Consider the following 25215-nt stretch of genomic DNA (forward strand, 5'->3'; position numbering starts at 1 on the left):
TTATTCAGCACAAGCACAACCAGTCGGCTTTGTTGTATTCGATTCGAAAATACTAACATTTATTGTTTATGCATTTGTACAAAGCTTCAAGTAAGTTTCTTCATCGCGAGACTGCTGCCCGGTATGCAGAGTATACAAGTTGTAACGCAGCGCTCAAACCCCTACCGAAACGTTTAAACACTAGAGCACGATTTATACACTATTGTAAGGCCTTCGCTCTTTGTTTCCCTTCTAGCGAAGAACGCATTCCAGTATCCTGCAGCTGCTGAAAAAAGGGTCGTTCTGCTGAAAATCCCAAACACTACTAAAATGACGAAAACACGCCAAACCGGAAACACCTTCCCGAGGCGTTGTTCTCTGTCCGCGCAATAATGTCTACACACAGTTGAGGGTGGAGGAGTTCGACACCATATCGCACATGTCCTCATGGATCTACCACCTCCAACTGGGTGTTTCGAAATCCTACACAATTTGAATGTAATTAAGTATAGTGTCATGACTGTTAGCACCTAACAATCCTTACATCAATTTGAAAAAACAAACACTTTCTCTACCTGATTTACGAGTGTGCATTGAACGGGGCGGACCGATACCGATCGGTACGTAATTGTTTTGCTTTTGCTGCTAATTCTTTCCCTAAAACATGTGCTAAAAACATACTCATGCTAAATCTATAGAATTTCTTAACATTGCCATACGTGAAGAATCCTGCCAACTAAAAAAATCGCAAGCGCAACACCACACCAGCTACACACGAATTGTTTGGTTCTACGTTTTAAAATGTACATTATTTTCTGCTTCTTGTTTTAGTCACAGAGGCTTAAAACAAGCGCAACACACGAGCGAATTATGTGTATGTGTGCGTGATGCTTGTTGGAGACTTATGAATACGATGCTGGTTAAACGGGGTCATAAAATTCGATTCACATTCTATTGCTGCGGTTGCGGTTCCTCTCCCAACGCGTAAAATGTTCCATTTTTCACTTGTCAGCAGATGAGAGAATCTAAAACAAAACATAAACAAGAGAAGAAAAAAAATAAAGGTAAAAGAAAAACACGTAAAGAGTTTTACAAAATTAAACCGAACGAAATTTGTAAAGAAAAAAATACTGTACTAAAAAGAAGTAAGCGTTACGAGAAAGAGAAACAGAAATGCTAAAGTAAACAAGTTAACTAAAGTTTGCTCTAGAACACGATTACAAAGCAATTACAATCTTCCAAAAGAAGAAAACGCACAAACACACACACGTATGGTTCACATAGTAAGAAACCAATGTGCGATTTGTGTGGTTCGCTCGACTCGATTTCAATGTCTACTCTAATTACAAATTAATACGTTTTACAGATAGAGTAGCAATTACAGAGGAGCAGCACCAAACCATACTTTCAACATTTTTTTACCCAAAAGAGAGGAATATCAACGCAGTAAAAGTAAACGATAGTAGTGTGTAAGTGTAATGAATTCCAAGCTACCTTCGCGCTCCTTGTAATAGTTGTGTGCCTGATTTCGGGGGTAACTCACAACACACACACACAGGCAAAAGAAATGTTTGAAATCAAACTCGCCGGATCGCTTATCGTTCGACGATTGGCCGGCGTACAGTGGTCGGTGTACCCTCACCGCTACTAGAGGCAGCAGCGGCTTCACATGCCGCAACACCACCGGCGGCCATGCTGGTATCGATCCCACTATCGTTATTGCTACTACTATTATGTTGCTCCGCCAAGTTCACCGTATTATCCGGCCGGCCGTTGGCTCCATTTGCCGCCGGTGGCACACGGTTGCGCGCTCTGTGAGCCTGCTGTGGTGGTCGCTGATCGAAGGAACGGGCTTGAACCACATCTTGCATCACCTGCTGTTGCTGCTGCTGCTGCACCGTCATTACGCCATCCTCTTCACTTTCGTTCTCCATCATCAGATCATCATCGATGCCATCATCATCATCTGCGTCATCGTCTTCGTTTGCGGGTGAGTTTAGTAGCATGTCACCATCGAGCACGACTACGTTCGGCTGGATGGCAATGATTTCGCTACAGTTCGAGTTCTCATTCGCCAACAGCAGATGGTTCTCGTTTGGCTCACGCTGATCATCATCGCTTGCCATCAACTCGTCATCGTACTGCTGCTGCTGCCTTTCGTCGTTGTTCGGAGCCGATTCCGGTGTGCTGGGAATTTGAATATCATCCTCATCGAAGCAGGCTGATTTTTCCTTCCCCGACGCGTCACCACCACCATCGCCGGCGTGGTCGCCATCGTCATTACCCTCTTCTTGCTGAACAGTCATCATGCTTGCTTCTTCGGACTCTTTCTCTAACTCTTCCTGCTCTGCACCGTTATCCTTTCTCGCCTCTTGCCCCTCCGCTACTGGAGAAGGACACGACGCTGCTGCGAATGGAGATGGAGAACGAGGATGGGGAACATGATCGATCGTACCTGGGGCATCAGCTCCGGACACTAGGACCACGGTTGCCGCAGCTGGTATAGCGTCCGCAAACGAAGAAACGACCGTAGCGGCCGTCGTCGTCAGGGGAAAGAGCGGTGCCGCCGCATTGAGTCTGCTGCTAGCGGTGCTCGTTTTCGCAATGACCGGATTGGTAACGGTGATCGGTAGCTCGAGCGAGGTCGGCACGTGCGGATTGCTCGGCACATGCCCGATGACGGCTGCCAGTGTTTCGTCGAGATTCGAACCCGAGCCAGCGGTAATCGTGGATGTTAAAGCTTTACCGCTGCTGCAGCTGCTGCTGCTGCTAGTGGACGATGCTCCAGCGGCAGGAGTAGTGCTGCCGGAAGCCATTCGAGGAGACACGGCAGCAGCCAATTTTCTATCCCCGATTCGGTTGGCCGATTCGATGCCGTTCTTGGTCGGCACCTCAACGGTCGACATGATCGGGGGTTTCGTTAGCACGGCGTTGGTTTCCACCGTGGTGTTAGGGTTCACCTGGATGATCTCCGTCGGTAGTAGTACCGGATGTTCTGCAGAATTGGGAGAAAGGAAGAACCAATTATTGGATGGAACTCAAAAACGGCCCAAAGTTAGCTTCAATACAACATACCTTGCAGCTCAATCAGGCCAGCATTCTCATGTGCGACGATAATTTGTGTCCCTTCCGGCGTAACCAGCGTGCTAACTGCTCCGGCTTGCTGTTGCTGCGCGTGTTGGCCTGCGGATAGTGCCGCTAACCACTCCTGTGCCGTTTCTGCACGGACACAACACGCCACAAACGAGGGCCGGGAGGTTTTGTTTTAAAAAGAAAATAACGAACAAAGAAATAAAACCAATATGCAACCACACCAAACAGAAAACCCGTGAGCGAAAAGCGCGCTTTGGTTGCTATACAACCGTTCAATAGATTAGCCACGAACAAACACAACCAAGAGGCAAACCACACACACGGAAACACATACACAGAATGGAGACCAATCAAGTATTGCAAACAGAAAAACACACAGGACAGCTGGACAGCCTACTGGTGTGGTGTTTTAATTGTGTCAGGTGAGTAGTAGTTTATATATTGGGTTCTTCAAAGGGGAGCATCATGGAATGATCGGCGGCAGTTGCTTACATTCGTAAAGTGTCCTTCACATACGATCATTATTTCTGGTTAACATACTGGAGACCTAATGTAAGGGGGGAGGAATAACTCTACTTAAATATATAACTATAAACCTCTGTATAAATGTAGCATAATTATCTTGTTTTACTTGAGTTTTTTTTGTTTTCTTTAAACCTATCCTTTTTTATGCTTACTACATTCTTGGCGTGAATATTTCAATACGTTTCTCCCCTAACATTTTAGCGTGTTGATGTTCGTCTATGACAAAACAGTATGGTGCTGAGCAAAGAGCAGACCAACCCGCTACATGTGCTACACTTCAAGAGTTTCGTTTGTTTGTGTTGTTTTGGCGGAAGAAAAGGCAAGACAGTATTCGCCTTTCCTAAATAGTTAACCGTAAATAATGCTACTACACATTGCACAAAGCATTACGCGATGAGATGAGTGGCGGCGCAAGCAAAAAGCTCTGGAAAGCATGCGCGCATCTTGTATGATTTCCCTTCACCACCGTGCTTCCTCTTATTAACTAAAGCTCATTACGTATTCGTAGGCAAAGAACAAGCAAGGGCGAAGCAGCACAAAGTGCTTGCAGGAGATTATTATTTGCTACTAAAATGATTACAGCGTGTGTAAGAGTGTGCATCGAGAGCAAACATAAAATATTAATAGCATAAATCTGCCTTCCCATCTGCCGTTCTCTGAACAAGTGCGTTTATGTCCACGTTGTCCTGCATATGCTTCTTTTGCTTTGCCATCCGTACCATTATCGTCCGATAAACCTCTAGCCGATAATAAATAATCAGTACCAACTACTACTACGGAGTAGTAACAATAGTATTTTCGAAAGCATGAAAGTGCGTACCGATTCTGACTAAAATATAAGGGAAAACGGATGCTAAACGTGTATAAGGTGTGGGTTTTATATATATTAAATCGTCGTATAGTTAGAAGAGGATTCACACCTATACGAAGAGTGTAGCAAGGTACAGCACGCACATCAAGCAGGTTAAAAATTGTTCAAATTCAAGTATATGTTAAAATATTAACTTATAATGCCGGTTTTTTACAGCAGCCCCGTCAACTTTTCTACGAGGAAACAGTATCCACAGTAGTAGCAGTAGTAGTATTGGGTAGTGGTCGTAATAGTAGCAGCAGCAGTGCATATGATGATGCTGATAAGTAAGAAATGACGAAGGACACTAGAGCAGGAGCAGTTTTGCTACTGAACACCACACGTCTGAACTCCTGCTCTCGGTCAGCACGTGCCTCCAAGTGTAATTTGCACTTCGAAACAAAACCCTACAACAGCGCTTCCTGCTTCACGGTTCCACTAATGTACCACACTAACACTAGAGAGGTCTTACTAATTGCTCTTTTAAAATTTTTCCTCCTTTGATTCTTTGATCTTTTCTGCTTGCCGACTAACTAGCGCACTCGGTCTCGTGTCCCTGGAAATCCCTAGTTTTCCTATTTTGTGATTAGTTTCTTTTTGTTTCTTCCGTTCTACTCATGCTTCTGGATTCACTCTCGCGCATTTATTCTTTCACAGTAGTGTGCCGTTTCGTGCAGTTCGGACTCGGGATTCAAACATAGTCGGGATCATCGACCGATACGGAACTGGTGAATAGGCTACCTACAGGAAAAAACAGAAACGTGAAAGTATGGATGGAAATTTTGCATCTCTGTGGTGTCAGGGGGTAAGGAAGAGCAGGAAGAGGGACCATAGAGTGGGAAGAAATCATCTTATCAAGTGGGGTGGGGATGTAAAATCATACTAAGAGAGAGAACAAAGAGGAAATAAACAAATACAGCAAAAATACACGAGGCAGAACAACCAACCTTCCCAAACACAACACAATTTCCTTCTCCCTTCGTTATGTGTGTGTGTCTGTGTTGGTATTGTTTGTGTGTTTGAGAGGGTTGACCAAGAAGAAGAAAAGGATGAAACCGGTAAAGTATCACGGAAAGATGATTTTTGAATGTCGGAAACAACTAAACGTAATTGCATTTGCTTGCAACAGAAACGGAACTAAAGTACGTGACCCACATCCGGGCGAGGAACAGAGTGCGTCAGCGTGACCAACAGATGGACGACATCTCTATAACACTAGACCGAACTAATAAAGAGCATTCTGGCCACAGACTATGAATATGAGGGAAGGTAAAGAACAACTACTGCTACTGCTACGTGCGTAACTGGACCGGTTCGCTGGCTGGTTCGGTCCGATGACTATGGCTACTACATGTTCCTATATACCATAGGGTGTTTAACGGCATAACGAAAGTACAAAATATTGAGACACATAAGAGGATGAAGAATCGAATTGAAAGTGGATTGATGATTATGTGACTTGAAGCGTATTACAAAATTGAACCCTAGTCACTTGAACTTACCAAAGCACAAGTTACCATTATTACTGTTTTTGACCGTTTAAAATGTTTGTCTAACGCCATAAAGTTTACTATAACAATAGTGAACTGAAATGTCCAAACATCGCATCTCTTAGGGACACTGTTTCTTGCCTACCTGTAAATTATTTCCTATTATTATTACATGTTCAGATTGCACCTTAACAAACCGTATTCCTTACTAAAAATTCCCTTAAGTATCTGACTATTTTTTACATCGTTTTACAGTAAGAGTATTGTAAATACATGTCTCAGTGGAAAAGATAAACAGGGTCTAAATGTACTTCGAGGACGATCTAATTCCTACCCATCTAACTGGTTGGTTGATACCATCTATCTCTTGTACATTTCAATGAGTTTTTTTACAATTACTGATGCAACTTTAACATAATACCACGGCCCGTGAAAATGACTACCATTACCCTTATGTAAATGCGTGTGTCTGTCAATGGTCTTTGAATGGTCGTTTGAATTTGTAGAGAGTAATGAAAAAGCCTCCGACTGAATGATAGTGAACATTGTGTAAAAAAAACAAACACACATATTGAATAAAAGTGAAACGAATAACTAAAACTCCACCACAAATTTCTACACTAGCAGGCAAGCGATTTATGTAGCGAAAATGATAGTACGCATGTGTTGCAAAACATACACATATACTGAATGCAAGCAAAGGCACACGAAGCGATAACTGGCATTATGAAAGAAGGATTCCGAAAACATTAATCCAGCTCCACCGGAGTTGGGAGATTTTGAGCGGGAAACGGGGATTTGCGAAGAAAATAGCAAGCATTCCTTTACGCACCTTGCAGTATGATCTCTTGGCCGTCCGCAGTTATCAGGTGTGGCGTATCGCCACTGGCCGCCAGCGCCATCAAGCTCTGCGGATCGAGTATGATATGCTGCCCGTCCTGTGTGTTGAACACGAAGCCTTCCTGCGCACCGTCGCTTCCCACGGCACCGGTTGCGTTGGCGATGGCAGTAGTGCCACCTTCGCCGGTTCCATCACTCCCCATCTCTGCTCCATTGCTACCGCCCACGGTAGGGATGATCACTTCCGCCTGGTTGATAATCTCTTCCGTCAATGTACCTGCCGCCTGTTGCTGCTGCTGCTGACCTTGATGCTGCTGCTGCTGGGAGGGATGTTGCTGGTGCTGCTCGGGCAGCGCTACCAGCTGATTCGAAGCGTCCAGGTAGAGCAGCTCGTTGTTCACTGGCACGAGACTCTCGTCGCGCACCGAGCACAGGTAAAACAGGTGCGGTGGCCCACCAAAGTTCTCGGCAGGTACGGCGATCAGCTGAGATGATTCTTGCTCCCCGGTTGCTGTGGTCCCGCTGCCACTGCCACCGGTACTGCTGCTGCTGGCCTCCGTCACGGATCCTCCACCAACGACGGCTAGTTCACTCGAGCCGAGGATTACTTCCGCTGCACCAGCTCCGCTACTGGACGGTGAACCCTCCAACAGAATAGCCGCACCGCCGGCGGGGGCGACATGCGTCGACGCAGGAAGCTCTCCCGCCTCCCCCGAGGAAACCTTTTGCTGCTCGAGCATCTCTTCGTCCTCCTCCATGTCCACCGCGCTTGGATCCGTCGATGCGGTGCGTCCAACCGTAGTGGATGATTCCTGCACGGACGAATCGGCAGCTGCCGCAATCACCACATTGCTACCGGAGGAAGCAACCTCGGGCAGTGATGTCGGTCGGACGCTACTACTGTTGCTATCGGGTGCCACAGCGTGATCTGCACCGCCACCACCCGTCGTCGTGATGATCTTTGTGGAAATTGGGACGGGCTTCTTCCTCGAAACGTGTTGTTGCTGCTGTTGTTGTTGCTGCTGCTGCTGCTGCTGCTGCTGTTGTTGCAGCTGCTGTTGCTTTCCGTACAACTGCCGCATCCCACTCTTGGTCAGCATTTTGCCCTTGCCCTGCCGCTCCTCGATGTAACCGAGCCGGCTAAATTCTTTCAGCTTTTGCGGCGTAAGTCTGAGCACGCGGTGACTTTTCTTGCCGGTGATCGTTTCGCTGCCAGAGGAAGAAGACACCGAGGACGAAGCACCGTCGCCGGACACGCGGCGGTCGTGCGCTTTCGAACCGACGGAACCCTCAGCGCTGCCCGCCTTGGTAGAAGCCGTAGAAGTGGATGCAGCGTGCGGTAGCGGCTTCTTCGTTATAATGATCTTTGGTGGTACTAACTGCGGGGCGGCAGCCGACGAAGCGGACGATGGTGGAGAGGACACGCTTGGCGCTGGCGTGGAGCTGGCGACACGGCAGCTGGAAGAAAGTGTTATTGCGCTCGTCACCGTTACCGACGATTTAGTGGAGCTGGGGAATTTCGACGCGACGCTTACGCTCGCTGTCGATGTGGTTAGTACGGTACCCTTGCTCGTTATCACAATTTGCTCGGTGGAAGCTTTGCCTCCCTTTACCATCGCCACCGTCGTTTGCCGTTTATCTTTTGAGGTGGCCGCTACCAGCGGCGGCTTGGCGACCCCACCTCCAGCACCGTTGACACTCTTCATGACCGTAATGGCGCCAGCGGGAGCGGGAATGGAGGATGTTCCGTCTACCAACAGCTCACCTTCATCCATTACGATTGGCATACTGTTGATGTCAAGATTTTCAACTTCCGTTGACACTGGGGAAGATTCTTTCGATGTCATCTCCTCACCATCAGTCAACACTTCGTTACGCTTCTTCTTCTCTGGAATGGATGGAGGGTCTTCCTCGGGCGGCAAAACCACCTTGACGGTGGTAATTTCTTTTTCAATTCCACCTGTCGTCATTGGTGGTTCCACAACAGCCGCCACTTTCTTCGACTGCGGTAGGTTCGTTGCTTCTGCCGTGGTCAGCATCATCGATTGAAGATGTCGCTTCCGAGGGTTAATGCTTTTCGAAGTGCTACTATTGTTGCTGCTGCTGCTGCTGCTAGTGTTGTTTGGTGTCGGTTGTCCGGCACACTCTACCGAGACTGATACCGCTTGAGTGCTGGAGCTAGCAGTCGTATCTGCTTCTTTTGTTGGTTCTACAGCCACAACCTTTGCTTTCGATGAAACATCTTCGTCCACGGCCGAACTGGAACTGGTGCTGCTGCTGCTCACGGGAAGCGGCGCTGTTACCACGACCGGTAGATTTATCAACGCTTCCGCTACCTGCAGATCTGTCGGTGTAGCTTTCGATGTCAGAAGCGTGGTGGCGGCTGCTTCTTGCTGTTTATCTGCGCTTTCCTCGTGATTTGTTTTCAAATGTTTGGCCAGCGCACCATCGGTAGCTTCTTCCTTTTCAACAGCAGATAAATCATTCGAATTATCGGTAGCTTCTGCCGTATCCATTGCTACACTTGTTTCTATTTCGCTAGAAACGACTCGTTTTGTTACTTTTGCAACTTCAGCGCTACTTTTGTCGCTATCGTCCGTGTTGGCGGGTGTGGCCTCATCCAATTCTGGCCCTTCCTTACGAAGCCTTTTTGCTTTGCGCGACACTGACAAGGGTTCGCGAGCCTCCGACACTGGCTGTGTGGATACAGATTTCTCGCCGGCCGATTTTTCATGCACATCCGTCACGGCTTTACTATACTTGCCGCGACGGCGTGTTGCTGCAGGCACGGTCGGCTGATCACCGTTACCGCTGCTATCAGGAAGTAGTACTTCGTCAGATTTTCGTTTTTTCTTGGCAGATTGGTGCTGCTGCTTCTGCTGCAGCTCCTTGTCCTCGGGTAGAACTTCGTCTGTCATCGCAGACGATGTAACGGATGGGTTCTGGTCATCTTCCCGATTTTTGGATTCGTCCTCACCCTTTACGGTTTGGGTTTCCTCTTCAGAAGCTTCTTGCTGCTGTGGCTGCTGTTCCTTGTCAGCTTTGTCTTTCACCACATCACTAGCAGAAGAACTCGAATCACCATTATTGTTTGCCGCCTCTGCTGGGACCGATCCCTCCGAAGGAGCTACCTCTTCGCCGACGGGGGCGTCGTCGCGTTTTGGTGACGAAGACGAAGAAGCGGTGACCGTCTTGTTACGAGTCTTGAAGATTCGCTTGCCACGTTCCTTCGGCGGAAGGGTACGATTACAGTCGATCTTATCGGACACGGCCGTTATTACGTCGCTTAAATCTTCCGGCAGTTTCGGTACATTCGTTTCACCCAGCAGTGAATCAATTTCCTGGCTCAACTGTGCATCCCGATCAACTTCCGACGGTTCCGGCTCTACGGTAGTGGGTTTTTCTCGGGCCGCCGCCGCTTGATCTCGTTTGCGATCAAATCGTGCCGTCATTAGGGATGTTTGTGAGGCTGGTGATAACTTTTCTTGCTGGTGAACGTCTTCGTCGTCATTGAAATCAAAACAGGAGGTCTCCTGCTGCTGGACGTCCGTTTTCTTTGCCGAATCGTCAATATGAGATTTCCGTTCCTCCTGCGCAGCGTTTGTGTCCGTACTGACCGAGGGCGTAGTGTGGTCTGCCGGCACGGGCGCACTTGCAGCCGTGATTTCATCGCCACTTAACGACTTGCTGGAACCACGGGTAGCACGGTTCAGTATGAGCTGTTTCGCACTAATCGGACGTTCGGCTGCCGGTGCTGTCGGAGGTACGATACTTTGAGATGGCCCGGCACAGGATTCGTTCGAACCTGTCGTTGAGGAGCTACTAGCCGTGCTTCCTTCGCGCGATGGTACAGCGTACTTTTCCTGCACCATGGACACATCGTCGTTGGTCACTTCGATGAATTCGCGCTTTTGCTTTTTCGGGATGTTCCGGTACTTGATCGTAGCGTGCGGTGAAACGATGGGCGCAGCACTAGATGCTGATGATGTTGACACAACGGCCGCTGTAACACTGCCAGCAGTCGCCGCAGTCACAGGTGGGGCCGTAGCAGCTAAAACTGTACTGCTTTCCGGAGGACTCTCTGGATCTTTTTCCGTTTCTTTCACTGCAACACTCTCTACATCCTTGTTGGCCATTGCAACGGTTTCATTTTTGGCTTCCGGCTTGGCCGTCTTCTTCGACGCAAGCGGCTGTTGTTTTGTTTCTTGCTTTGTGTCTTTCTGCTGTTTTCTGGTACTCGCTTTTGTGGTTCGAACCGGCGAAACATCTTTTGGGGGAGTATCTTTTCGACTCTCCTTGGTGGGATTTTTTTCCTCTTCATTTTCAACTCCTCCCGCCAACTTATCACCTTCATCGTCCTCTTGCTCGTCTTCGCTCCAGTCGGCTAGCAGTTCGTTCTTGAGCTTAACGTCCGTTTTATTCTTCACGGCATGCAGGGTTTGTGATTCTTCGTGACTAATCGAGCCGCTGCCCTTTCCTCTGTTCTGTCGATGATTTTCTTCCTTCTCATCTTCCACTGTAACGTCGACGTTGGCCGAAGCTCGAGTGTCGTCGTGTTCGCTTACTTTAGCAGAGGCCTGTTTACCCTCGTCCAGAACCGACGACGATTGGTCGGGTTTATTTTGCCGACCTTTCTTCTGCTTGGGAGCCTGAACGGTCGGTGTTGTTTTGCGACCTCCACGCGTTCGTTTCTCACTGGATGGCGGCTCGCTCTTAACCGCAGCTGGTACGTCGACATTACGGATCGGCGTCTCAAGTGGTTTTGCTTTGTCTGCGACTGGTAACGATCGCCGAGCACGATCAGGCTTGATGTCCGGCTCGGGGTCGACCTCTTCGGCAGATTCATCCATCTTCTCGGACGAAGCTTTACGAGCAGGTGCTGCCGTGCAAAGAAAATGTGATCAATTTAGTGAATTAAGCACATTACTTGCTTTCCAACTTACCTGTTGGCGTTGAGGTATTTGCCGAAGATACGGCACCAAAACTGCCACCTGCACCGCCACCGCCACCACCACTACCTATAGCATAGGTTGCTCGGCAATGTTTTATGTGCAGCATGATCAAATTCTGCCTGTTGGCACTGTAATTGTTACACTTGTAACAGTGATACACCTGGCTGGGAGATGACTGTACCGAATGCGCTCCGACCGCGGGGCTCATTTTGTCTGTCGGAAGAGACACACCGGCCTCGCCTTCGGATGGAGTGCTGGAAGGTTGCGCTAAAATACGAACTTCGTGAATCGTTTTGCGTCCCGACCCGAACGAGAACGGTGGTGTGTTCAGTTTGACTGGCGTATTAGGTTTTTCTGCAAACACAAAAGGAAGAATTGTTTTGATTGGAACAGGTTAACCTATTTTAAGCCAAGAATTTCATACCTTTTAGCCCTTTTCCTTTACCGGCAGGAGAGCGCCCATCCTGGAATGCTCCCGAATGGCGTTCTTTCTTCTGTGGTAAATAGTCAGTTGAATTAACAATATCCGGATCGCCCCCCGTCACACGTTCGGCGTGCATTACATCGGCCGGGAACTTTTCCATGTGCTTCATCTTAGCACGATATTGTTCTGCAATAAAAAAGGGAAACAGTTGAATAAAGATACGCAAACCGCAGTGGCAGGACGATCGGAAACACCAACCTAAACCTTTGCGAAGAAATTCATGCTTGCGCGGACAGTTATATTTGAAGATAAAGTTTGGATTTTTTACGTATTCGCTGTAACATAAAATAAAAGCCAATTGCATTATCCCGCCTCTTCCAATACGCAGCTACACAATAGTGAAAAGAGTAACACTCACTAGGAATCTTCCTGGAAGAATTTGACGACCGCCAGCGGCTTTTTCCGGAGCGAGGATAGGAACTCTTCGGTCAGGCGCGAACTGCCCATCACCTCACCCGGCCACCAGCTGTTGCTCACCTTCACCCACACGATGTCACCATCGCTCAGTTCCTCCTCCATCCCGGAACCCTTGCTTGCTCGCCTACTTTTACAGCCTTTACGGAATGCTCTCCGGCCTTTACGGTAATCCTACTCTCCAGAGCAAACAACAACCAACTCTATTCCGGGCGCATCCAACGTAGCCTCCTAAGTTGATGAGTCTTATCCGTCAAATGCTACTGCAAAGAAAAGAATGAACAAAGCAGTCGGTCAGCAATCATTCGTCGTCTTCGCTATCGTTTTGTGCCAGCATTAATGAATATCGGTACGAATTCTTTAACGATGCTGCTCCCTTATGCTGTTAGAGCATTGCTGAGGTTTATCTATTTTGCGCAACTGTTTCGCTAATTGCAAAACATTTTTCACTTGCAGCCGCAACCGGAACTGGAGCAGGAGAAAGAAGGCCCCTGGCACATAGCGCTTGGTACATTTATTTTTCCTTCTGCTGCACACCACAAGCCGTACTTTTGTTACTTTGCGACAGCCCAGCAAACCGCTCAAAATTGGCTTTTTGCACGATCTTTAGTCGCCATCCGCTCACTGCCCGCCGACGTCTTGCGTAGCCTTGCGGTTGTTCTTCGTTGTCGGTTTTGTTGGGCTTGCTGAAAGGGACGCGGTTGTTCGTGCCAGAGGTGACTCGCAGTTCCGCGAACGGTGAGCCGTGCGATGATCCTGTCCGTTGATTTTCCTGCTCCCGCACTCAATCGTTCCAATTTTATGCAACCATTTTTCACCGACGTACCTTTTTCTCACTTGGCCTTTTGTACCGTGCAATGTTGTTGATTAAACGCAGGAGCTAAATTTTCTTCCTCCGATTGCTACCATTTCGACGGCAGCCGTCTTTGCCCATACAACATGGCGAGGGGTTTTGACGTTCGAACATCGCTGCTTCTCGCTCATTTTCTCTACCCGTCCTTTACTCGCCTACAGTGCTTGTTTCGAAATGAGTTTTTGTGCCCCCCCCCCCTTCCTGGCTTCCTATCAGGCCGCTGCCAGACACACCGATAATCACCGTAATGAAAATCTTGACAGATGAAATGTAACGCATTGTAACGCTCCTTTTTTCGGTTAACCGATGTCGGTCCACCCGTTGGAGGGCGAAATCCTAACGAAATTGCTGTTGCTTCTGCAGTGCCAAACATCCATTTAACACGAATTAAGCTTATGTACCCCTGTTATTCTTATCAAAATTCATGAAAACAAAGCTCATTGTTTTTGTGTACAATAATAAGCGTTATGTTTCGGTTGTCAAACATTTTCGTTATGGTGGTTTTTTGGAATGCCTGGCATCGGCCTAAAACTCCTTCCGATAAAATGTTGATGCTCCTACCGAAAAAACGCCAAAAAATCTGGCCACACTGTGTACCGGTCCGAACCGGTTCGACGAGCTCTGCCCGCAAAGTGCGCGTGCGGTACGAAATGTTTACAAAACAATGCGTTGCCGAGACGGGCTTGCCAGGGTAAAGGTCCTTCTTTCGCAAAGTACACGGCGTTGGTTAGAATTAATTAATTAAACATGTCCTGCAATTACGCTGAAGGGCTGTCAAAATATGAAAACAAGGGTGTGCTTGGTGTGGCAGAGGTGAGGCTACCCCCGCTCCGAGCGATGCAATCGGAAAGCGAATCATATTTTAACGCAAATTTTCCCACAGATCTTTGATACTCCCGAACTGGTGGAGGAAAAATGCGAGCAGCTGGTGAAAATGATGCTTGCCTCGAGCCATACCGTCGTGCACACGGGTGCTGGGATTAGCACGAGCGCGGGCATACCGGATTTCCGCGGCCCCAACGGTGTCTGGACGCTGGAGGAGAAAGGGGAAAAACCCGCTGTTAATATTTCGTTCGATGATGCCGTGCCTACCCGCACGCACATGGCTCTGAAGTCGCTCGTAGCCAGTGGTCACGTGCAGTACATCGTCAGCCAGAATATCGACGGTTTGCATCTGCGGTCAGGGCTTGCGAGGGAACACCTGTCCGAACTGCACGGCAATATGTTTTTGGAGGTGTGCACCAAATGTCGTCGTCAGTACGTACGAAGCAGTCCAGCGCCAACAGTGGGCAAAAAGGAGACTGGAAACATTTGTCCCGGCACGAGTGCGGAGCGCGCCTGTCGTCGAGGCAAGCTGATCGATAACATCCTAGACTGGGAGCATGATCTACCTGAAAATGATCTCCAACTGGCATTTATGCATTCCGCGATGGCAGATCTTAACATCTGCCTTGGGACCACATTGCAAATCGTGCCGAGCGGTGATCTACCGTTGAAAAATCTCAAACACGGAGGACGACTCGTCATCTGCAATCTGCAGCCGACCAAGCATGTAAGTTGTGCGCTTGTGCATTTACAACGTATCTTTTGCTATATTTCTTCCTCAACTCGTTGCAGGACAAAAAGGCAGATTTGAAAATTTCAACCTACGTTGATGCGGTGCTTGAACGAGTGGCCAAACGATTAGGTGTAGAAATACCTGAGTATCAGAGGGAAGAAGATCCAACCAAACGCGATACGTACAGTGTGCAGTGGAACATCGATGGAAAAATAGTGAAATCATTAGAAAAACGGTACGATAGTACGATAAAAGAGAAAAACCAGCTAAAGAAGCGATGTTCCACATCCAGCATCGATCAGGACCGCGAGGATTTGAAAAGAAACAACAAGAAACTAAAACAAGAACAACCTAGCAATGCAACAAATGAAGGAGATCTAAATAGTTGAGCGCGGAACGAATAAAACTTTTTACTCTTGCTACGGACCAAGGACGATGAAATGCTTTTTATGAATATTTTTCGCCCTCTAGTGTATTTTTCCTTTGTGAGTTGATCAATAATGATAAAACCAGATTTTCGTACATTTAACGAGAGCAGTAAAATTATTATTTTGTGATTTCATCACTTTTTGCTGTAATTTTTCATTTCTTAATTTATGTAAAAAATAAAAAGAAACTCAAACAAATCGAACGTTTGACGGAATTTGCTTGAAAAAATAACGCGTACCAACTATTTAACGCCACACGTTTGACAGTTGAAAAAGCGGAAGCTAACCTGTCAAAACGTTGGATGTCTCTCTTTCCGGCATCTTGCAAGGTAAGTGACGGGAGCGCATTGGAATTGTTGTCGGTAAAAATCGCTGAATTTATCGGATTTCCAAGTGGAAATCAATGATTCAGTTCTGGAAATCGACTGGAAAAGTGTTCGCTGCAATGTGGTGATGTAGTGCTGGAAATAATTTGCCCAAATATCGGGGAAATTGTACCGCTGAGTGCTGATGCTACGTTGAACATCAACATCAACTACTGGTGGCGAGTGGTGGGACGAGAACGGTGTGCTGCCGCTGTTGACGTTCAGTTAGCGTTTCGGCTCACGTTTTTACAAGCATTACCGGGGCGAGCACTTTTCCCGGCCGATTTCTGCGATTGCGAAAGTTGTACAAGGGAAAACTAACCGTGTTGTATTGTGCCCTTCCTTCCACAGACTTCGGATTCAAGATGGGACGTTACGCTAAGGAACCCGACAATGCTTCTAAATCCTGTAAATCGCGCGGGTCGAACCTTCGGGTGCATTTCAAGGTACGTTGTGCCACGGGATGGCAAGTGGTGTTGGAAGTGCAATGTGTGCTAAGATCGATTCCTTCTTCCTCACCCACAGAACACTCGCGAAACGGCACTAGCCATCAAGCGTATGCCGCTCCGTCGTGCTCAGCGTTTCCTGAAGAACGTGATCGAAAAGAAGGAGTGCGTACCGTTCCGCCGCTTCAATGGCGGTGTGGGCCGTTGCGCTCAGGCCAAGCACTGGGGCACGTCGGTCGGTCGCTGGCCGAAGAAGTCTGCCGAGTTTCTGCTGCAGCTGCTGAAAAACGCTGAAGCGAACGCCGACTACAAGGGTCTGGATGTGGATCGGTTAGTGATCAACCACATTCAGGTGAACCGCGCGCCCTGCCTGCGTCGCCGCACGTACCGTGCGCACGGTCGCATCAATCCGTACATGTCGTCGCCGTGCCACATCGAGCTGTCGCTGACGGAGAAGGAGGACGTTGTGACCAAGGCCACCGACGAGTCGGAGCAGGCGAAGAAGAAGCTGTCCAAGAAGAAGCTGCAGCGGCAAAAGGAGAAGATGATGCGCAACGAGTAAGGGTGCGTGATCGTATGCTTACGCTGTGCAAAATTGTTCTTTAAGGAGGCGAATAAAACGGTCAACAAAAACACCCAAAAGTGCAGAGGAAAGCAAAAGTGTGGTGAGAAAAAAAACGAATGTGTGTAGTGTTGTTTTTTAGTCCTTTGTGCAGAGTGGGAAAGAGTGCACTTGGAGGGAGGAATATATTCGATTATTGAGAAAATGAGTAATTCATCGTCGTTTCGATACAAACGGGCAATCTAGGACAAAAGCGTGTAAGGATTGAGTGTTTGATAATGAGGAATTGTTAGCCTCTTCAACTGTCCTTTATCTAGAGCGTTAGAAACCCATTAGAAACTTCAAACTCTCAGTGTTGGTGCGAGTAGAGAAGTAACTTTCGGATCACTCTAGAGTGTATTTGAACAAGGGATACTTCTACAAGTAACCTGCAGGCGGGCTGCAACACAACCGGTATTTTTCTCTCGTTTTTGGCAAGGATTCTCTCTCTCCTCGTAACTTTGGTTTACGTCACATGTCCTTTATACAATAGTAACCGCTTGAGTTTAGCTGGAAACACTAGTATCGAGTCAGCTGGTAAACTGAGCTGAGTCCTCGAGAGAAAAACGTATGGGATGTGTGTGTGTCTGTGTGCCAATCGCCCCCGTTTTCATACGAGATAGAACGAGCCATTAGGGAAAGCGTAAGGACATATTATTAGTTCGTACAGTGTAAAAGATAAAAGCAGCAAATATCTGAGGAAGGTTCGCTTTTTCCGTAAAAAAAAAACATGTGCTTTATGAGTTCTTCGCCGGCAACGACCATTTTGTGCAAGTAAATCCATTTTTTATTTAAAGATGGATATTTCTCAATTTCATAACATTCGCACACTAGGTTTAGTCGTCTAGGAGAACGAGGAGGAGAGTGTTAGACAAAAATGTAAATGTTTCCTGGCGAAATCATCTGTTCTTGTTCCCCTTCTCTCGACTCCTCATACAAGGCTCTTCTCTTGCGAGAGAAAAGCATTGCCCCATACTAGCGAAAGCCTCAGCGAGAATCGGTCCGCGTGTTTGAGTATTATTTTGGTGGGGAAAAATAGCATCGCGTTTTGCCACATTTCTACCGCCTTGTTCGGTCCTTCGTTCGTGGACAAACCGTGTCCATCGTTTGCTATATTTTGGGCCACACCGGTCGTATGATATCGTGCAGTAGTATCGTTTTTGTCCTTGTCATTTCAATATTTGGTATAGGTATCTATTGGACTTGGTTACCCCTATCGTAAACTGTAATCGGGATGTGTGACCTGTAGTGTGGTTCGAGGTCTTTTTAGTTCGCTTGGAAATTTTTTAATATTCTGATAAAATATCTTGTATCCTGAATCATTTTCAATCGTACCCCTTCCATAGGTCTGCTGCCACTGCCCTACAAATGGTGTAGCAAGATATGGTGAACAGATACGAAGTTGCAGGACATTTGGTGGTTTCCAGCACAGCTTATCAAACTATTTCCGCTTAACTCTGCTACTTAATATAACTTCATGAGCAAAACCGTGAAGGCAACTTTTACGGAGCACATCAAAATCAAGATACGCTGGTAAATAAACCTAGTTTTAGATTGTTATCAATATTAAGCTAAAACCACATATCCATATGCATAATGCACATGATTTGCATGTTTGTAGATTAGAATAAATGCGAAATCCTACACCAACTGCTCATTTAAAACCCAATAATTTCCCAAATTCAAATTTCCCCTCCGTTCGCACACTGTGACAGGGTTATTTTGATCAGATTTTTGCTTGATTATTGCTTGCGTAGAAACAGTTTTCTTGATTCCTTCTTTTCCACACCTGACAGAAATGTCAAATGGTCAAGCGTCCATTTTTTACGGCGACGAAATCATTTGCGCTTTTTCTTCTTGTATCGTAGTGAGGAGATTTCCGCCCGCAGTGAAACAAATAAGGAACTGGGAGGAGTTCCAGTGAAGCAATAGTGTTTTTCGCGTTGTTTATAAGATTGTGTTGAGCCGCGTTAGCGTATTAGCGTCGAACGAAAGGTATGGAATTGTTTCTTGTGCAGTATCGCGTATGATGGCGTCGTACGTTCGGCCAGAAAGCAAACCACTGCAACGTAGGGGATGCGGCGTTTTCCGCCATGTTTAATGTATTCGTCCTGTCGTTGCCGGATCTTCCTGGTGCCCATCACATCCCGGCCAGTAGACGAGTGGTGGCATCCTTGCTCTATTCTAGTGCGTGTGCTCGCACACAATTGTCTAATCTTCCCATAATTGTTCACAGCATTCCGATTGAAAAGGCTCTTCCTATCTAATGGTGGTTTTTCTGTTACCGTTTTAGCGCGTGTGTGTGAGAGAGAGTGTGTGTGCGTGCGTGCGTTGACAGAATCGGTGTTCTCTCTGGCGCTTGGGTTTGATCCTTGTTGTTCATACGGCGTTGAGTCACACTGTTTCACCCTCGTACGCTTCGTCGCGTTTCGCCCTACCGGCCGTCCGTGCAGCGCACACCGAGCAAATGGATAACGACAGTGATCAAAACAATCGCGACCGTTCGAGACGTGGCGATCGACGCAGCGGGGCCGGATCGCGTTTCAGCAACGACCGCGATCGAAGCCGCGATCGAGAACGTAGCGACTGTCGGCGCATCTACGTGTCGAACGTACCGTACGAGTACCGGTGGCAGGATCTGAAGGATCTGTTCCGCAAGGAGGTGGGCGATGTGTCGTTCGTTGAGCTGTTCCACGATGAAAACAATAAGCCCCGGGGGTGCGGCATTGTCGAGTTCGAAAAGCCGGAACACGTGCAGATGGCACTGGAGAAGATGAATCGCTACGACATTAACGGCCGCAATCTGGTTATCAAGGAGGACTACGGTAACGAACGGGACAAGTACGGACGCGTGGTGCCGAAATCATTCCGCGGCAACGACAACGACAACCGCCGTCGGGACCGAGACGACGATCGAATGTTAGTGTCCTTTTCTGTTTGCGATCCGTTTCTTTTATCTATTTACTTTGTGTATTCTACTTTTCTGTTGTTGTGTATGTGTATGTCCCTTTATCTACCTTTCCTTTCCCGCCAAAACCTGCGTTTGGGGGTGCGTCTTTGTTTGTCATTTGGCTGCGATGTTACATTCTTTTTTTCTCCTTCTTTCACGTCTCTCACTGTACGCTGCTTTGCAAGAACACTTCCATAACATTTATAGACACTTTCACGTCTGACTCATTTGCCAGCGCATTGCAGGTGAAACGCGCTACCGAAAGTTAATGATTGTTGTTTGAAATCAGTTGCGAACAACATCAAAACGCACCAGAATAGCCATGCTTCTTTCCTGCTGGATGGGTTTTTTGTTATTTTGTTTAAATGGAAAGTTTTCAGTCTTACAGAACGGAAAGTCGCACGTTTTGCTTTGTTTCGAAACTATCTTTTCAATCTTGTTCTTTTTCATATTTGTTGTTGATTGGGTTATTTGAATCGCAATTGAGCCGTTTCATCATAAACAGGGAATGTTACGCTGCTACAGGTCAAATAATTAGTTGAATATTTTGTTCATTAATGTACTGAAAGACTGAACGCTTTCCTGCTAGCATAAGCGAAAACTTATTCTGTATTCTTTTCATTCACGGCCATAGATCTTACTACCATCTATTATGTCCGCCGAGGATATCCCTCTGATAGAGACGCAAAATTTCCATTCATTATCGGCATCTCGTCATCATTTCACTCAACTTTCGAATTAATTGGTGCTTGCCTCACATGTTCTATCTTCTGTAATGCCAGCTGTACAGAGCCCATTCGTTCATTTCCACCTTATCTCCATTTCCACCTTAGAGCAAGCGTGTAGCGTGTTTTGTCGTGTTAGTTTAGCTTATAGAGACAGCCAATTTGGTTGGCACGATATCATCATCCTGTACCAGATATCCTTTCATATACCGTTTTCTTCCTCTCTTTCTCTTCTATCATCCTGTATCTCGCGTCTCGTGTGTGTTTGCGCGCGTGCGAATTTCTCTCTTTATCTCTCTCTCTCTCTCTGTCGTTTCTGTATCTGCAGGTCCGGACCATCGCACGGTGGTAGCGGTGGTGGTGGTGGCGGCGGCGGCGGCGGAGGTGGCGGTGGCGGTGGTGGCGGCGGTATTGTCGGTGGCGGTGGCAATGTAGGTGGCGGTGTGCTCGGCGGTGGCAATCTCGGTGGCGTCAGTGTCGGTGTCGGTGGTAATGATTTCTCCCAGGACTACAATACGTACGGTCTGAGCGTGAAGTTCTTGGAAGGGTTAGGCATTCAAGGGCCGTTGCATACGAAGATCTTCGTCGCGAATGTGAGTATCTAGTAGTATCACTCTTCTGCACCATGACATTCTTGTTGTTGCCCCTTTTCTCTTTCTCTCTCTCCCTATTTCCTACTTTTTTCTCTCTTTTTCGTTTGGATTCGTTTCGTTCCTTCATGTATGTATCTCTACTACGTTGCGTTACCTTGCCGTGGATGTGTGTAACGATTGAATTCTCACGAGTCACACCGATTATTTGATTGGCAATTGGGCGTACATTAGTTTCGATATTGCGTATGGCAGGGGTATGTGCATGCAAACTCAGTCCTCAAAGTGGAAGTGTGCCATACACGTCGACACGCGCGCTTGAAACAAACACAGAGAGAAGCGCAAGGGAGTTGGTTTTGCAGATTTGTTTTGTTTTTGTTTTCTTCCGTACACCGTAGTACATCGATACTGTTCTGTTCCGTGTCCAATTTAATTAACACCCGTGTCAGCAATTGCTTTGTCGCTGGGGCATTTGTTTCACAGTTTTTGGCGTGCGTTCCTAAAATTTCTCTTTTCATATACGCTTATCATAATTATTCCGGTCGTGGTCGACTGTTGTTCTTCTTTCTCTAATGCAAATACGTCTGTAAACATGTTGGTTGGCATGTTGTTGTCGATTGCTGGTGCGCCATGGATTTTTGGTGGTTTGCCCATTTACCGTCCGTTGGAGATAATTTTTCGTGTCAAATGTTGTGAAAAGTTCGAAATCGCAATCGCCCAAGACTATCATGCGGCTAGAGTAGTGTTTGCGCTTTTCCGTTCCGTACAAGTTCCATTTTTCCGGTAGAGATACATCGATCGGCTCAATAGAAACGATCTCTCCTCTCAGTAACGCTTAAACCGTATTTCAACAACACCAGGGGCTAGTACAGCAACAATTCTTACAACGGGGGTATCTCCTCCAATTGTTTTTCTTTCTTTTTTCTTTTCTCTTTTTGGCCATCCATTCATCGTTGTCATCGTGGGTCGTCGTCGTCGTCGTGGTGGGTCGCCTTCGTCACTAATGACTAATGTGTATGGGGGGTGGCCTGTATGTGTGTGCGCTTTTTTCCCCCATTGGATGTATGTGAAATGGTATTTCGGGGCCGGTCGTTCGTGTGTGTGTGTATGTGTTTGGTTCGGTCCCTTTAGCTTGACTACAAAGTCGATGCGAAGAAGCTGAAGCAGGTGTTTAAGTTAGCTGGCAAAATCCAAAGTCTCGATCTGTCCGTCGACAAGGATGGGAACAGCCGCGGCTTCGCCGTCATTGAGTACGACCATCCGGTCGAGGCGGTGCAGGCCATCTCGATGTTTGACCGGCAGATGCTGTTCGACCGTCGCATGACCGTCCGGCTCGATCGGCTGACGGAAAAGAGCGAGATGAGCCGGCTGCCCGAGGGCCTCAAGGGCATCGGTATCGGGTTGGGTCCGAACGGTGAGCCGCTCAAGGACGTGGCGCGCAATCTGCCCTCGCTGCAGCAGCAAAACACGGCCATGCAAAGTGCAACGCTGGCCAATGCGGCCCCGACGCCCGTGCAGCCGCCGCTGACGGCGAGCAATCTGCTCAACTCGGCCGCCACCAGCAGCCTGTCCGGGTTGAACTCGAACCTGGCGGCGCAGCTCAGCAACGTGGTCGGCCTGTCGAATCTGACCGGCGGGCTGCAAAGTTCGCTCCTGTCGAATGCGGCCGCCGGTCTGTCCAATCTGAGCGGGCTCGGCGGGCTGGGTGCGGCCGCGGCAGCAGCGGCCGGTGGCGTCGGTGGCGGTTTGGGCGGTGCCGGTGGTGGGTTGGGCGGTGGTCTCGGCAACAGCCTGTCCAGCGCGCTCAGCGGTCTCGGCGGGGCCGGCAATGACGGTGGGTTGGGCTCTAGCTTCAACCAAAGCTACTCGTCCGGCTTCGGTAACGGTGGGTCGAATCGGGGCAACGACTACGACATGGGTTCGTCCAACGTTCGCAACTACAGCACGGCACCGAACGATGACTACGGTCGCAACTACGGCGGCATCAACAATGGCAACCGCAAGATGTCCGACACGATCATCATTCGCAATGTATGTATACCATTAGGGACATTCGCGGGGTAAAACCAGAACACGGCTCACACGGCTTTTATGTATTTACTTGCTTTCCGAACGTAGATGCCGTCTTCCTGGACTTGGCAAACGCTGCGCGATAAGTTCCGTGACGTCGGGGAGGTGAAGTTTGCCGAAATCAGAGGACAGGACACCGGTGTCGTTCGTTTCGCCAAGGAACGGGACGCCGATGTTGCCATTAGTAAGTGTTCACGCACGTGCGCAACGATTTGAGTGCATTTTCTCTAACTTACAATCCGTTTTCTTCGCTCTTTCCCTTTCTTCAGAACTAATGGACGGGACGCGCTTTGAAGGACGAACGGTGGATGTGACTTTCTTTTAAATTAGAGATTGCCGTTGATCTCTTGATTTCGTTCCCATACATACAAACACACAGACACACACTCCGTAGCGTCGTGGTTCGTCCAGTGTGGAGCGGCAATGTTCTTCGCTCCGCTTTCACTTTCTTCGTGTTATAGTTTCCATTCGTTTCCGGTTGTTCCCGGTGTACTCCACAGTCCAAGCTTCAAGAAGAAAAAAAAAAAGTTCGGAATACCCGCTACGGGTTGGGTGTGTGATGTCGTTTCAAATTGGAGACAAACGCAGGATTACGATTACGCTCATCTTAGTCTAATAGGACATATTTTACCATCAGACATTCGGATTGGGAGAATGGATTGCTGTGGGCCTAACCATGCATAATACCACAAGCAGGCGTTGTTTGCTTGAGGTCATCAACCTCAACAGCTGTCGACGTTTAACCGCCGGTTCCTCCTCCGTAGCTCTGTTAGTAGTCAGTAAGCCCGCCAAGCCAGCAAGACAAACACGTGTGTGATCATGAGGGCGCTCGTAGATTGTCATCTAGCAGCAACGTATAGCATTACCCCGCCGTGTGTTACGATTCTTTTCACCCAAAAGCATATTATGTCTGGCATTTAAATCGCTCCGATAGCAAACCTCCAGCAGAGCATCTACAGTTCATATCGCGAACTCTTTCGTTTCACTTACCACTGCGTCGACTGTAGAGAGTAGATTGTATTGCAGTCTTGCGGAATGAACTTCCCTCGTTCGCCCAGGGGCAGCAGCATTCGTGCACGGGTGTACGACCCAAGAAGTTTGCACCTGTGTGCTTAAATTTGTGTATTCGGTTTTGAACCATTCCTCCAAGTGTTTGGATTTGGTGTGAACAATATTGTTTGGTTTCGCTAAACCCCCGCCGTCACTGTACGTTGTCGATTGGATGTCCCTTTCTCTCTCTCTATCTTTCACTAATGGACTCTTTAGACATATGCATACCTTATTTTCGTATTCGCTCAGTCATGTTTTATAGCCGTAAGAACTTCAGCAAATGTGAACAAAATGCGTCTCTCCTTAAACACACAAGCTAACACGCGATACATTAGCAACAATAATCCCCAAGTGTCCATTGATTGAAGAGCTTTTATCCTTCGGATGTTATTAGTTGATCGATCCTCCTTACAATGATGCTGCAGCTATGCAAAATCATCTCGCATTACACACAACGAACGTTTTTGTGTTTAGTCGAACGCTACGAATGATGTGCTAGTTCGTGAATTTTAACTTACTCTCTCTCACCGTCATCCGCTAATAATTCGTCGCCCGTGTAGCAAACTAAAGCAATCAATAATCCCCACATTATTATCGTGTGCGTGCGTAGTGTAATAGCGAACGCGGGTAAGAAGGGTAAAACAAGGCACTAAACAAAAAGGAATAATAATCCAGACAAATCGTACACCGTCGTGGGGCGGTGTAGACGTCTCACCTTTTCGGAATCCGTGCAAATCACCACACATACACACAAATAGTGTCATATGTTTCATTATAGGAAACATTTTAATCGCCCATAAACATTTAAAGTCGACGGGGTGTTTAGTAATCGCGCAGAAAATAAACGACTTTCAGTTTTAACGAAGTACAAACTCTACAGTAATACCAAAAATGAAACAAGGTGGTTCCTGTGTATGACTTTCCGGCTAAAGCATGATGACCAAATAGTTGA

The 25215-nt window shown here is 47.6% G+C and overlaps 4 protein-coding genes and 1 long non-coding RNA gene across 11 annotated transcripts; 4 read left to right on the forward strand and 1 right to left on the reverse strand.

The window, feature by feature from the left end:
• Nucleotides 1-37: 37 nt before the first annotated feature.
• LOC120896033 (mucin-22-like) lies at nucleotides 38-13578 on the reverse strand. Of its 6 annotated transcripts, none has more exons than XM_040299837.1 (9): nucleotides 13454-13578; nucleotides 12572-12887; nucleotides 12412-12488; nucleotides 12154-12339; nucleotides 11721-12083; nucleotides 6770-11656; nucleotides 3055-3198; nucleotides 1474-2974; nucleotides 38-1004 (listed from the first exon to the last, which is right to left on the reverse strand). In XM_040299837.1, the coding sequence occupies exons 2-8, from the start codon at nucleotides 12730-12732 to the stop codon at nucleotides 1575-1577; spliced, it is 7218 nt and encodes a 2405-aa protein (XP_040155771.1). In that variant the 5' UTR covers nucleotides 12733-12887; nucleotides 13454-13578; the 3' UTR covers nucleotides 38-1004; nucleotides 1474-1574. The 6 variants fall into 6 exon arrangements, with proteins under 6 accessions (XP_040155771.1, XP_040155774.1, XP_040155773.1 ...); XM_040299840.1 differs by having other exon boundaries at nucleotides 2435-2974; nucleotides 12572-12890; XM_040299839.1 differs by having other exon boundaries at nucleotides 1854-2974; nucleotides 12572-12890.
• On the forward strand, nucleotides 1861-3692 carry LOC120896038. Its single transcript, XR_005738395.1, has 2 exons — nucleotides 1861-1969; nucleotides 2038-3692. It is a non-coding gene; the product is annotated as an uncharacterized LOC120896038 (long non-coding RNA).
• A 516-nt stretch (nucleotides 13579-14094) lies between the features above and the next one.
• On the forward strand, nucleotides 14095-15471 carry LOC120893596 (NAD-dependent protein deacetylase Sirt6). Its single transcript, XM_040295575.1, has 3 exons — nucleotides 14095-14293; nucleotides 14364-15032; nucleotides 15098-15471. The coding sequence occupies exons 1-3, from the start codon at nucleotides 14228-14230 to the stop codon at nucleotides 15425-15427; spliced, it is 1065 nt and encodes a 354-aa protein (XP_040151509.1). The 5' UTR covers nucleotides 14095-14227; the 3' UTR covers nucleotides 15428-15471.
• A 299-nt stretch (nucleotides 15472-15770) lies between these two features.
• Nucleotides 15771-16956, forward strand: LOC120896553 (60S ribosomal protein L17). Of its 2 annotated transcripts, none has more exons than XM_040300746.1 (3): nucleotides 15771-15795; nucleotides 16183-16277; nucleotides 16357-16956. In XM_040300746.1, the coding sequence occupies exons 2-3, from the start codon at nucleotides 16197-16199 to the stop codon at nucleotides 16837-16839; spliced, it is 564 nt and encodes a 187-aa protein (XP_040156680.1). In that variant the 5' UTR covers nucleotides 15771-15795; nucleotides 16183-16196; the 3' UTR covers nucleotides 16840-16956. The 2 variants fall into 2 exon arrangements, with proteins under 2 accessions (XP_040156680.1, XP_040156681.1); XM_040300747.1 differs by lacking the exon at nucleotides 15771-15795 and adding an exon at nucleotides 15802-15824.
• Nucleotides 16957-18679: 1723 nt separating this feature from the next.
• LOC120898428 (myelin expression factor 2) lies at nucleotides 18680-25155 on the forward strand. Its single transcript, XM_040304272.1, has 6 exons — nucleotides 18680-18873; nucleotides 19172-19797; nucleotides 20882-21146; nucleotides 22275-23174; nucleotides 23262-23397; nucleotides 23483-25155. Exons 2-6 carry the CDS (start codon nucleotides 19346-19348, stop codon nucleotides 23536-23538), a joined length of 1809 nt encoding a protein of 602 aa, XP_040160206.1. The 5' UTR covers nucleotides 18680-18873; nucleotides 19172-19345; the 3' UTR covers nucleotides 23539-25155.
• Nucleotides 25156-25215: the final 60 nt, after the last annotated feature.

This window comes from Anopheles arabiensis, chromosome 2 (genome assembly GCF_016920715.1).
Source record: "Anopheles arabiensis isolate DONGOLA chromosome 2, AaraD3, whole genome shotgun sequence".
NCBI lineage: Eukaryota > Metazoa > Arthropoda > Insecta > Diptera > Culicidae > Anopheles > Anopheles arabiensis.

What these genes read in the sequence shown, in the direction of transcription:
- LOC120898428 (XM_040304272.1), top strand. Translation starts at nt 19,346, where the DNA reads ATGGATAACGACAGTGATCAAAACAATCGCGACCGTTCGAGACGTGGC. An exon ending in GACCGAGACGACGATCGAAT is followed by an intron (nt 19,798 to 20,881) that starts GTTAGTGTCCTT and finishes CTGTATCTGCAG; the next exon opens with GTCCGGACCATCGCACGGTG. An exon ending in ACACGATCATCATTCGCAAT is followed by an intron (nt 23,175 to 23,261) that starts GTATGTATACCA and finishes TTCCGAACGTAG; the next exon opens with ATGCCGTCTTCCTGGACTTG.
- LOC120896553 (XM_040300746.1), top strand. Translation starts at nt 16,197, where the DNA reads ATGGGACGTTACGCTAAGGAACCCGACAATGCTTCTAAATCCTGTAAA. An exon ending in ACCTTCGGGTGCATTTCAAG is followed by an intron (nt 16,278 to 16,356) that starts GTACGTTGTGCC and finishes CCTCACCCACAG; the next exon opens with AACACTCGCGAAACGGCACT.
- LOC120893596 (XM_040295575.1), top strand. Translation starts at nt 14,228, where the DNA reads ATGTCCTGCAATTACGCTGAAGGGCTGTCAAAATATGAAAACAAGGGT. An exon ending in GTGTGCTTGGTGTGGCAGAG is followed by an intron (nt 14,294 to 14,363) that starts GTGAGGCTACCC and finishes ATTTTCCCACAG; the next exon opens with ATCTTTGATACTCCCGAACT. An exon ending in ATCTGCAGCCGACCAAGCAT is followed by an intron (nt 15,033 to 15,097) that starts GTAAGTTGTGCG and finishes AACTCGTTGCAG; the next exon opens with GACAAAAAGGCAGATTTGAA.
- LOC120896033 (XM_040299837.1), bottom strand. Translation starts at nt 12,732, where the DNA reads ATGGAGGAGGAACTGAGCGATGGTGACATCGTGTGGGTGAAGGTGAGC. An exon ending in AAATACCTCAACGCCAACAG is followed by an intron (nt 11,657 to 11,720) that starts GTAAGTTGGAAA and finishes TTTGCACGGCAG; the next exon opens with CACCTGCTCGTAAAGCTTCG. An exon ending in TGGCCTGATTGAGCTGCAAG is followed by an intron (nt 2,975 to 3,054) that starts GTATGTTGTATT and finishes CCAATTCTGCAG; the next exon opens with AACATCCGGTACTACTACCG.